At 42.5% G+C, this 13,232-nt stretch overlaps 1 protein-coding gene across 2 annotated transcripts in view; it reads right to left on the bottom strand.

Moving 5' to 3' along the window:
- Positions 1-2,563: 2,563 nt before the first annotated feature.
- The window catches only part of NDC80 (NDC80 kinetochore complex component), a 62,302-nt gene continuing 51,633 nt past the window's right edge, over positions 2,564-13,232 (bottom strand). For both annotated transcript variants that reach the window (XM_049620371.1, XM_049620372.1), the window contains one exon: positions 2,564-2,982. In XM_049620371.1, coding sequence (XP_049476328.1) covers positions 2,845-2,982 — 138 coding nt within the window. In that variant the 3' untranslated portion in view covers positions 2,564-2,844. The remainder of the gene's footprint in view (positions 2,983-13,232) is intronic.

Here is a 13,232-nt window from a genome sequence, read left to right as displayed (position 1 = left end):
GTTGAACTTAGTGCGTCTTTCCTTTCATTTCTAAAGTCACTATTAAATAATATTACATTAATAATACTTTAGTGGTGACTTTAAAGTAGTGCATCTCAAATTTTAATGTAAATACAAACAACTTGGGGGGCTTTTATTTTTTTTAAACTTTTAAAAAATGTTTTTATTTATTTTTGAGAGACATGAGTGAGAGAGAGGCAGAAAGAGTGGGAGACACAGAATCTGAAGCAGGCTCCAGGCTCTGAGCTGTCAGCACAGAGCCTGATATGGGGCTTGAACTCACGAACAGTGAGATCGTGATCTGAGCTGAAGTCAGTTGCTTAACTGATTGAGCCACCCAGGCGCCCCAACTTGGAGACCTCTTAAAGATTCAGGTTTGGATTCTGATTTTTGGTTCAGTAGAACCAAAAGAACCAGTAGAACTTCTAGAATAAAATAGGTGAAAAGCATAGTGATGTTGGCAAAGATTTCTTGTGTTTGGCAAAGATTCCTTAAATACTTCACAAAATGCAGAAAGTATAAAAGTAGAAATAAATTGGGCTTCATCAAAATTAACTTTTCCTCTTCAAAGGACACTATTAAGAAAATGAAAAGGCAAGCCATGGCTTGGAGAAAATATTTCCAAAACATGTAGGTCTTATACCTAGAACATATAAACAGCCTTGCAAATCAGTAATAAGAAACAACCCAGTAAAAATATGGGCAAATATTTGAAGATACACTCGTCATGAAATATATGGCTGACAAATAAGCAGATGAAAAAATGCTTAACATTAAGGAAGTGCATATTAATATCACAATGAGATAGGACCACACCCCTTTAGGTCCCTTTAGGATATCTAAAATTAAAGACTGACCATACTATATGTCGGTAAGGATGTGAGCAACTGGGAAGTCTCATACACTGTAGGTAGGAACATATGGTACCATCACTATAGAAAATATTTTACGAATTTTATAAAAGTCAAATATGCCCCTACCTTGTATGAACTAGCCATTCCACTCCTAGGTGTTCACCTGAGAAATGAAAGCATATGTCCATACAAACACTTGAATGTTCATGACTTCCTTTGTAAGAAACTGTAAAGAACCCAAATACCCAACAGATGAATGGATAAACAAACTCAATATATTCATATAATGGAACACTAGTCAGCAAAAAGAAATGAACTACTGATATCCAGTGCAACCTGGACCTCCAAATAAACATAGATCTCAAAATATTCCGCAAGCCATGCAAACGTATATACTAAATTATTATACTACAGTAACAGAAAGGAGAGCAGTGCTTGTCTGGGGATAGGTGTGGGACAGCTGTCAGGGGCAAGAGAAAAGATTGCAAAGGGCCACAAGGAAACTTAGTGGTGATGGATATATTCATTAGTTTGTGATGATTTTCTAGGTGTATATGGATGTCAAAACTTACAAAAATTTAAATATGTATAGTTTATGTCAATACACTATAAAAGGTTCAGATTCTGATTCAGTAGGTGGGGCCAAGAGTGTTTTTAACTAAAACACCAAATCCCAGGTGATGCTAATGCTGCAATTTCCATACCACAGTTGAGTGGTAAACCTCTTGAGCTGTCTTTGTAATAAACAGATGTGTCATTTGAGTGCATGATAGATACATATGGCCGGCACCATACTGGATAGTGCAGATAAAATATTTCCATCATTGAAGAAGGTTTTGCTGCATGTTAAGAGTCAAGATTCTTGACTACATTGGTGACTATTAATCGTGTCCTATTATCTCTCAATTATGACCTGTCTTTGTTCATCCCACTCACTCAGGCTGTGTGACCTCCTTTCACAAAGTTTTGCTGGAATTCCATTCTGGGCTCTTATATTGTGTACATTTTATTTTAACATGTTCTTCATTCTGACTTGCATTAGAGTTGTAATAAAGTTTGAATAGAAAGTTCAACTGGGGGCAGATGTCAGTTCAATTTAAGGAGCTTCCTAACAATTTAGACCTCCAAAAATCTTACCTTCCAACACGACTTCCTCACCATCAAAAACATACATATTTCACAGCTCCTGTGGCTGGCTGTAGTCAGAATTGTGTAATCTGTAAGTTCCTGTGTGGCTTCTACCGCTATGAAGAGGTGTCATCAGAGGTAAATGAGAACTTCTCTAGAAATGAATTCTCATCTCTAAATAAGGGGAATGAACAAGATTATTTTATTATTTCTTCTGATTCTCACATTCCATATTCTTCTGCTTATTTCAGAGTAATGGTAGCATGAAAACAGAAAGATTCTTGGCTCTGGATAAGGAGTGAGTTGGACCATGTTTTTAGTTAAAGAGTCCTGACATTTGTATAGTTTATACCAGGGACTGGCAAACTTTGTGTAAAGGGTCAGATAGCACACATTTTTGGCTCTGCAGGCCATATGGTCTCTGTCTCCTATAATAAACATTGCCATTATAGTATGAAAACAGTCAGATATGTCAATGAATGGGTGTGACCATGTGGTCCAGTTTGTTGACTCCTGGTTTAGATGAGAATAACTATCTTCTGACCATCTGAAGTTCAGTTGAGAAATCAGGAAAAAACACACTTTATTGATATAATTTTATTAACTCTGGGTACATAATACAACTAGTCTTTCACACCTAAAGACAACAATCCAACAAGTTATCATAATTTCAGGTTATACATACTTTAAATTAATAAACTAGGTTTATAAAAGATATAAAAATATTTCACAGGTTTGGGAAGATATGGTCATGAGACTTCATTGTAAGGAGGGGTATAGGCTATGTTAAGAGATTTTTCGAACCTACAAAGGACATTTAAAAATTTACACTTGTTAATAAAGTTCTTGCTTAATTTTATCTTCATTCATCAGAAGCCTTAAGTAGAGCAGCTTTCTTTTTATACTTGTCTCCAATCTCTCTAATATTTTCCAAGAGATCTTCAGACATGTATTCTTCGTATTCTCTATCAACTTTAGCAATCTGCTCTTCAAGATGTTTCTAGTAGAAACAATAAACAATTGTTAATATAAAAAACATTAATTTCTTTCAAAGAATTTAATTGTGAAGTGTACAAACAAGCATGTAACAACTGTTAAGGGCAGGAGTAAAAGGGATGCTCTTGAATCTCCTTTTGTGCCCTTTCCTAATCATTTCCCCAGAGCCAAACACTCTCCTGAACAGTGCTTTGCTATTCTTTATACTTTACCCTCCACCTCACACAGATATGTATGTATGTAACTCTAAACAATATACTAGTTTAGTGGTACCTGGTTTTAACCTTCATATTTACTGAATGATATTAAATATAATATTCTTTGACTTTTTTCCACCCAGTATTTTGATTCACTGATGTTAATGCAGATAGTTTCAGTTTATTTATGTACTGCTATATAGTTTCTACTCATGAATATATCAACATTTACTTATCCATTTTACTACAAACGAATTTTTATTGGTTCCCAGGTATGGTAGGCTGAATAGCAGCCTATTCAAAGATGTCCATGGCCTAATCCCCAGAGCCTGTGAATATGTTATCTTTACACAGCAAAGGAATTTTACAGATGTGATTATGTTAAGGATATTAAGAAAAGGAGACTATTCTGCATTGTCCTGGTGGGTCCAATATAATCACAAGGGTCCTGGTAAGAGGTAATCAGCAGTGTGAGAGTCAGAGAGAAAATATAAAGACAGAAGAGAGGTCAGAGGGGATAGAAGATGCTGTGCTGTTGGCTTTGGAGATGAAGAGGGCACAAGCCAAGGAATGTAGTTGGCTCTAGAAAATGGAAAAAAACCAAACAGATTCCCCTATAGAGTCTCTAGAAAGATTGTAGCCTGGGAGGCCCATTTTATACTCCTGACTTCCAGAAATATAAGGAAATAAATCTGTGTTGCTTTAAGCCATTAAGTTGGGGTAATTTGTTATAGCAGCAACAGGAAACTAATATAGGGTGTTTTCTCATGTGAATGATGTTTTAATGCTTTTGATATGGTGTGTGTACTTGCCAATAACCGGGTTGTTTTTTTACTATTTCAATTATACTGTAACAAATTACAATATACTAGATGGCTTAAAACAACAGGAATTTATTCTCTCATAGTTTTGGAGGCTTAAAGTCCAAAATCAAGATGCTGGCAGGGCCACTCTATCTCAAGGCTCTAGGGAAGAATCCTTTGCCTCTTACCAGCTTCTAGCAGTTCTGGGTAACACTTACCTTGCAGGTGTGTCACTCTAATTTCTGCCTCCATGTTCGCATGGACTATTATAAGGACATCAGTCCCTAGATTGAGGGCCTACTCTAATCTAGTATGACCTTGTCTTAACTACTACATCCACAAAGACTTTATTTTCAAATAAGGTCATGTTATGAGATTCTGGATAGACATGAATTTTGGGGGGAATACTAGCCAATGTAGTACAGTACCCCAGCACACAGTGTAAAAATTTAATTAAATACCTAGAATGGAACTGTACCATTTTATTGCCAAATTGTTTTCTAAAATTGTTAACATCAATTTAAAACCTGAGCAGTATAAATAAAAACTTGCAATTCTCCATATTCTTGCTGGCATTTAGTATTCTCAAACTTTTTTTTTTGCCAATTTCTTAAGGGTGGGAAGTGGTGTATCTTTTCATATGTCTATTGGCCATATTAGCTTTCTGTGAAATTCCCATTCAAGTCTTTTGCCCACTTTCTGCACTTATTTTCCAGAGGTCATTATGTATCTGGATGTTAATTCTTTATTAGTTGTTTTTTTTTTCCCTTTATTTATTAAAATTTTTTTTTAATGTTTATTTTTGAGAGAGAGAGAGACACAGAGAGAGAGAGAGAGAGAGAGAGAGAGAAAGCACGCACAAGCAGAGAAGGGGCAGAGAGAGGGGGAGACACAGAATCTGAAGCAGGCTCCAGGCTCCAAGCTGTCAGCACAGAGCCAGATGTCGGGCTCAGACTCACAAGCTGTGAGATCATGACCTGAGCTGAAGTCAGACGTTCTACTGACTGAGCCACCCAGGTGCCCCTTCCCTTTATTTATCTGACAACGAGAGCGAGAGCAAGAGCAAGACTGCATGAGCAGGGGAGGGGCAGAAAGAGAGGGAGACAGAGAGAGGATCCCAAGCAGGCTCCACACTGTCAGTGCAGAGCCCAACACAGGGCTTGAATCCACGAGCCAGAGCTGAAATCAAGAGTCAGGAGGGGCGCCTGGGTGGCTCAGTCGGTTAAGCGTCCGACTTCGGCTCAGGTCACGATCTCGCGGTATGTGAGTTCGAGCCCCACGTTGGGCTCTGTGCTGACTGCTCAGAGCCTGGAGCCTGTTTCAGATTCTGTGTCTCCCTCTCTCTCTGACCCTCCCCCGTTCATGCTCTGTCTCTCTCTGTCTCAAAAATAAATAAATGTTAAAAAAACATTAAAAAAAAAAAAAAAAGTCAGGATACAACCTACTGAGCCACCCAGGTGCATCCCTTTATTAAGTTGTTTTAAAAAATATCATCTACTGTTTTGTGGCTTACCTTTCCACTCTTTATGTTTTGATATAGAGATCTTAATTTTAACAAAGCTGAGTTTATAAATAATTTGTGGTTTGTACTCCTTGTGTCTAATTTAAGAACTTTACAACTCCTGAGGTGTATATATAGTGCTCATAATTCTTCTAAAAGTTAAAAATTTAGCCTCATGTTAATTTCTTAATCCATCTTGAAGGGATTTGTTTCTAGGGTTTAAGGTATGAATCCCAACTCCGTTAATTGAAAAATTCATTTCACCCCACTGGTTTGCAATAGTACCTCTCTCATAAATCAGTTTGTCTTTGCTCATCATCTATTTCTGTACTCTGAATCAGAGAGATTGGTTTATATGCATCAATAGTACAATGGATTAGTTATTATAGCTTAACAACAATTTTTGAACATCTAAACAGACAAAAAAGATTTTGTGCCCCTTAAGAAGGAAGGAGTCTACAACAGGAGTCAGAAACCTCTTCCCGAAAAGGGCCAAATAATTTGGCTTGTGGACTGTATGTAGTTTGCTGTCTCCTAGTCTAGAATACCAAGCCACATGAGGACCTACATGAGGCTCCAATCAGCAACTGCTCAAAGAAACGCTTTGCCCCAGGGGAAAAATATCCCATCTAAAGATACCGTTAGATACAAACTCCTGTTTTCTTCAAACTTCACCAATTGTAAAATTTCCCCATATTAGGTTTTAAAGATGATTGGTAGACTTATGTGCTCCTTCCATACTTGCCAATTATGTGCCAACCATTATATGTTGTGAATGAATTTTTCTTTTAGGCATCTATTATACATTATCCTTTGGAGAATGAGAAAGTAATTACTCAAATAGTTTTCTGGTCTCTGGTTCAAAGTTAACAAATTAACTGGTTGAAAAAGAATCCATGGAAGGTTATAGAGCCATTAAGTGGCTGAATTAGGAAGAAGTAGGTAGAATCCAGGTTTTGTGATGTAGGATCCAGCATGTTTTTCCTAGTTCTTAGGAAAGTGAAGAGCACTGGCAAACAAGAAAATGCAGATCAATGTCTTTTAGCAGAAAGAGGGGAGGTAGGATATTGAGAAGGAAAGCCGGCAAGAGAGGATAAAAAAGGGGCCAGCCAGATGTTGAGGCAGACACTCCTCTTGCATGCTTTTGGCTTCTGTAATCTTGCTTGCCTCTTGCATCAGCCAACTGTCTGCATAACACAATTGGTAGTGACCCCCCATGCAGCCAATAAAATGTTTCCAAGCACCCAGAAGCTAGTCAGGCATAAAAGAAGGCCAGCACCAGGGCTCAGGTGTTAGCCTTTGGAGAGGACTCTGCTGGGCTGGCACTGGTACAAAATAATCTGTCTTTTCTGATTCCCTGAGTGCATGTTGCTTCCCTCTTCCTGGGTGCCAAGTATTTGCTGTAACATTTTTGGTGCCTTGGCCAGGAAGTCGACAGCCACGCTGGCCTGTTGAGCCACCACTGTTGGAGGCCAGCGGAGAGGCCACTTATCACCAGCCCATGTGACGGAAAGGAAGGCATATCCACGGGTGATTTCAGTGGACCCCGACCCTTGCTGGGCCTGACAACAGCCGGCCACCACTGCGCTTGAACGGACTCCAGGGGAATAGAAAAGGCCTGTTTCAGGATGTCAGATCGGTAAGTGTCCTGGGGACATCAGAGCGAGTTCAGGCTCACTCTAGAGGTGAAAGGGGAGCTTGATCACTTCCCGGGCGACAGAGGTACCACACAGAACAGGTAAGTCTTGGGTGGAAGTCTGTAATCTATCTGAATGTGTGTGTTGAATGCCTGTGCTCCACGGTTTTGGCTACAGAGCTTGAGTGGGTCCTACCCTGAAATTCCGATGACCTCATATGGCTCAAGGCAGGATCCAAGTCAGGGGTTTATACTGACCTGCCAATACTAAGAGATGTCTAATCCCCATGAGGGGAGTGGCCAGGCAGATAAAACAACCTCTTTTCTAGTGTTTGTCTTGTGACACCGTACATTGGGAGGGACCCATCTAGGATACTAGGACTGGGGGAAATTCCTCAAAACCAACTGTTTTGGAGTATATGATTAAGAATTTTAAAAAGGGATTTTCAGGTGACTATGGGGTCAAATTGACCCCCGGGAAATTACACACCCTCTGTGAATTAGAATGGCCTACGTTCGGTATATGCTGGCCCCCTGAGGGCACCCTAGATGTCCCCACAGTCCGAGCTGTTTATAAAGTAGTTACTGGAGACCCGGGCCGCCAGAACCCATTCCCATACATTGATCAATGGCTGGAAATAGCCCAAGTCAAGCTTCCTTGAGTCCGGTTCTGCGTTAATAGTAAGGGACAATGAAGGGTCTTAGTGCCACGGGCCGAGAAGAAGACCTCACAGCAGAAAAAACTGCCCCCCATCCTCCAGGAAAATTCAGAAGTTCTTCCATTTCCACCACCATATGCCCCCAGCACCCCATCAATTGAGGGAGGGAAACCTCGCCTGCCTGACAGTCTACTCCCGTCAGTCTTGTCTCTGCCAGCAGCCAGTCCACCCCAACCAGACACCTGAACCGGTAGGAAGATGCCTTAGGTCAACAGCTCAAGGTCCAAGGTCCCTAATGGTAATTCAGATGCCACTGTGGGAGACTAGGGGAGACTAGGATGCCACTTACGGGATCCTATAAGAGGGGGGATCAATTTTCTACTACCAACCATTCTTCACTACTGACCTCCTCAACTGGAAACAGCACATACTGCCCTACTCTGAGAAGCCGCAGGTGATGATAGATCTCCTAGAATTCATATTTCAGTCTCACTTCCCTGCTTGGGTTGACTGTAAGCAGCTTCTGCTCACCCTTTTCAACACAGAAGAGCACCAATGAATAGTCGCCGAAGCCAGAAAAAGGCTCCAGACTCAGGCACCAGATGGACAACTAGACTTTGAGGCTCGGGCATGGGAGGCTATGACCGAAGAGAACCCTGCTGGGACCCCAACACAGAAGTGGGAAGGGCCAGATTAGAAAGATACTGACTCGCTTCCCTCCAAGGGGTAAAAGCAGGGGCCAAAAGCCCACCAACATGGCAAAGGTATCTGAGGTCCTAAAAAGCAGAAGAGAGTACAGCTGACTTCTATGAAAGATTACGTGAAGCCTTCAGATTTTACACTCCATTCGACTCAGAAGCCCCCCAAAACCAGCACATGGTCAATATTACCTTCATGGGATAGGCCCAAAGTGACGTTAGACAGAAGTTCCAAAAATTGGAAGGATTCTCTAGAAAGAATCCCACTGAACTATTGAAAATTGCCAACAAAGGTTTTTGTAAATTGGGATTGAGTTGCTAGAAAGGAGGCAGACCAAAGAATGAAACAAAAGGCAGCTCTGCTGGTCACAGCCTTGGGGCGACCATCCCCCCTAGAAGGGGCCCCACGGAAACCACAAGGGATTCAAGAACAAAAATGAAGGGCGCCACGGGAACAGGATCAATGTGCCTACTGCAAGGAATCTGGACACTGGAAAAATGAATGCCCCAAATGCCAAAAGGGAAAAAAAACCAAAAACTTCTGCTCCAGCCTGCCACTATTAACCAGAACCACCCAAGGCTGACCTGATTGGACTGGCAGGAGTGGACTCTGATTAGGAAGAACTGGCTTTATCCAACTGGACCCCCATGAGCCCATGGTCAAAATGAAGCCCAAGGCCAGACAATAGACTTCATGGTCGACACTAGGGCTGAACACTCTGTGTGACACAGAAGGTGGCACCTCTCTCTGGTCGAGAAGTCACCATCATAGGAGTCACTGAGATGCAAACCCAAAGGACATTTTGTGGTCCCCAACAATGCCAGCTGGGTGGTCACCAAGCAGTTCATGAATTCCTGTATCTACCTGACTGCCTGCTCTCACTGTTATGTAGAGACCTCCTTGACAAGTTGGGTGCAGGAATATCCTTCACTTTGGATAGAGAGATACAATTGTGCCTAAATGAAAAGACCCAGCCCATGATTTTGTCCCTGATGATTCCACGAGAAGAGGAACGGAGATTATACACTTCCCCTCCTAGTGAGCCAACTGCGGCCCCCAAGCTAGAAGCTGAATTCCCTTCAGTTTGGGCAGAAGGAAACCACCATGGTCTGGCAAAAAAAAACACGCCCTAATATTAACTGACCTAAAGCCAGAGACTCAACCAGTCAAAATACACCAATATATGGTCCCACGGGTGGCACACCTGGGGATCAAGACACACTTGGACAGTGTACTCAAATGGGGACTTCTAAAATGATGTCAGTCCCCATGGAATACTCCTCTGCTGCCTGTGAAAAAGCCTGGGACAAATGATTACCGCCCTGTACAGGACCTAAGAGCAATTAATGAAGCAGTCATCACACTGCATTCAGGGTTGCCTAACCCATACACTCCACTAGGACTCATACCCTCTGAGGCAGGATGGCTCACATGTCTGGATTTAAAGGACATCTTCTTCTGTCTCTAGCTAAGGCCTAATTGTCAACTCCTATTTGCCTTTGAATGGGAAAACCCTACCACAGGGGCACAGGAACAATTCATTTGGACTAGGCTGCCATAAGGATTCAAAAATTCACCAAACTTGTGGGGCGCTGCCATCTGACTTAGCCAGGTTTCCGGGATGGGACTCCTCCAATAAATAAATGGACAATTTCCTGCTAGCCAGTTGCATGCAAACCAAAAGCTGGGAGGAACCAGGGCCCTACTCAGGCTACTATCAGAGGCGGGATACTGGGTATCAAAGAAAAAGGCACGAATCTGTCAACAGGAAGTTAAGTATTTGGGCTTCAAAATTACCCAAGGTAAATGGATGGTGGGAGCCAAAAGGAAACAGGCAGTCTGTGCCATTCTAGTTCCCACTACCCGTGGGCAGATCCGAGAGTTCCTGGGAGCAGCAGGATTCTGTTGAATATAGATCCCAGGGTTCTCGGAGTTGGCTAGACCTCTATATGAAGCACTAAAGGGGGGGAAGAAAGGGCACCCCTTTTTTGGGACCCTAATCAAGAAGAGGTATTCAAGACCATAAAAACAAAACTTACAGAGGCACCAGCCTTGGGACTCCCAGATGTACCATGAGACTTCAACCTGTTCGTACATGAAAGCAATGGGGTAGCCCTGGGAGTTCTCACCCAGGAATTTTGTTGGACCTTGGCAAAGACCAGTGGCATACCTTTCAGAGCAGACTGACTCAGTTGCAGTAGGATGGCCACCCTGTTTGAGGGCCCTGGTAGCCACCACACTTTTAATCAAGGCAGCAGATAAACTCATGTTGGGACAAAACCTAAACATTAAGGTTCCCCATTCTGTTATTACCATGATGAATGCCAGAGGGCAACACTTGCTAACTCATGCTGGGATGACACAATATCAGGGACTACTATAGGAAGACCCATGAATAAGACTGGGAGCCGTAAAAACTCTAAACCCTGTCACTTTCTTGCTGGCAGCGGTGGGGCCCCCAGAGCATGATTGTTTAGAGGTACTTGATGAAGTATATTCTAGCTGACCCGAACTATCAGACAGGCCCTTACAAAATCCTGACCTCATCCTGTACACTGATGGCAGCAGCTTCATGAATGAAGGCAAAAGACATGCCGGTTATGCAGTAATCTCTGATTTTGAGGTCATAGAAGCAAAGGCCCTTCCACAAGGATGGTCAGCCCAAAGAGCAGCTGTGGGCCCCAATGAGAACACTAGAACCCAGTAAAGACAAATGGGTCAACATACACACTGACTTGTGCTATGCCTTTGCCACTTTACATATACATGGGGCTCTCTACAAGGAGAGGACTTTTGACTGCAGGAGGAAAAGAAATAAAAAATCGTGAAGAAATCCTGAAAATATTAAGTGCAGTCTGGGAACTAAGGGAAGTAGCAGTCATTCACTGCAAGGGACACGAAAGAGAAAAAGACTCAGTGGCAGAAGGTAACTGATGGGCAGACGTTGCAGCTAAACAAGCAGCAGGAGAACAAACAACACCTTCGAAAATCATGCTGGTCCTGGAACTGCCAACTTCTCCAAGGTACACAATCCAAGAAACAAAATGGGCACAACAGGAAAAGGGAAGCCAGACAAAAGAAAGATGGTGGGTACTTCTAGACCAAAGAGTATATATATGGGAACAGCTAGCCCACCAGGTGGCTCTCCCAAAAGCATGAGCTCACCCGCCTAGGAAAAACCGCCCTTGAAATCTTACTGAGCTGTTACTATGTAATTGCTCGACTCCCATCCCTCTGTACCTCGATCTCTCAACACTGCCCCTCTGTGCTCAAAATAACGCTAAATAAGGCCCTAATGGGCTCATGGGAATCTAATGCTGTGGTCAAGCATCCTTTGAAGATTTGGAGGTGGACTTTACCAAAATAAGACCCAGTGGAGGATATAAATTTCTTCTGGTATTCATCTGCACATTTTCAGGTTGGGTTGAGGCCTACCCCACACGCACCGAAAAAGCAAGAGAAGCCACTAACGCTCTGCTAAGGGGTATCATTCCCAGACATGGAATGCCGTTAACCATAGGCTCAGACAACGGCCCAACCTTTGTGCCCAAGGTGCTGCAACAAGTCCAAAACCCTAGGTATCCAATGGAACTTACATGCAGCCTACCGGCCCCAGAGTTCAGGGAAAGTGGAATGTGTGAACCAGACCCTTAATTAGCCATGGCCAAACTATGTCAGGAAACTAACTTGCCCTGGCCAGATATACTACCCCTAGTTCTCTGAATATGCTGTACACCACAGACAAAAATAGGATTCTCCCCTTTTGAGATCCTATACAGAAGACCCCTCCTACTAGTCAAATTCAGGGGAGACTTGACAGAGCTAGGGAATTTGGAAATACAAAAACAACTAAAAGGATTAGGGAAAACTATATTTGAGATACATAGATGGGTGACAGACAAGATACCCATTTCCCTAGGAATAACTGTACACCCTCAAAAACCTGGGGATCAGGTTTGGATAAAAGATCGGCAAAGGGAACCAATGAAACCTACCTGGAAGGGACCCTATTTAGTTGTGCTAACCATGCCCATAGCCCTCAAGGTTGCAGGACTAACTGCCTGGATCCACCGTTCACGAGTAGAGGCAGCCCATCTGTCACCTGATAACCACTTGGAATGGAAAGTAACTGCTAACCAGAAAAGTCCTCTACAGATCACCCTTAAGAAAATGGCAGACGATAAGCAGCCTGCAGCCAACACCTGAGAACACTCTATAACCAGAAGCTTAAGGAAATCATGAAGTGACCTAAATGAATTACAGCAACTCGTTCTCTCAAATTTCATTGTCATCCCTATTTCTCTTTCCATACTTGTTGTTATACTCTTTGCTGTAGGGGCCGACACAAGTTATTCCTGCAGGTTGGCACCTCAGTCACAAACCCTTGTTAGCCTCCCTCTACTTATTAGTGTCAGGATGCCTTATTCTCCTTAGCTGTATATGATCTGAGTTGTGATTGATGTCTTTCTCTGCATGTTTGTTCTCTGCCTTTATAACTGTCTCCTACCTCAGGATGGAATCATTCTCTCCAATGCTGAATCAGCCTTGTCTCCTATCCCTGTTGCACATATACCTGTTCCTAACATGCTCAAAAGGAATCTTCTCCACTTACCAACCGTGTACTTGTTCCACTTACCACTGCCACTCTTGGAACCTTCCTCCCTGACTGGAGGGATGTGTCAAAGGATCTTCTGCTGTCTTTTGCCTCCATGAGGGAAAGCCCTACATTACAGGCCCAGTTGCCCTATTACTCCACTAT

Source organism: Panthera uncia, assembly GCF_023721935.1.
Source record: "Panthera uncia isolate 11264 chromosome D3 unlocalized genomic scaffold, Puncia_PCG_1.0 HiC_scaffold_8, whole genome shotgun sequence".
In the NCBI taxonomy this organism is placed as follows: Eukaryota; Metazoa; Chordata; class Mammalia; order Carnivora; family Felidae; genus Panthera; species Panthera uncia.
Note: the sequence above shows the minus strand (reverse complement) of the source record. Positions and strands in the feature narration are given on the sequence as shown.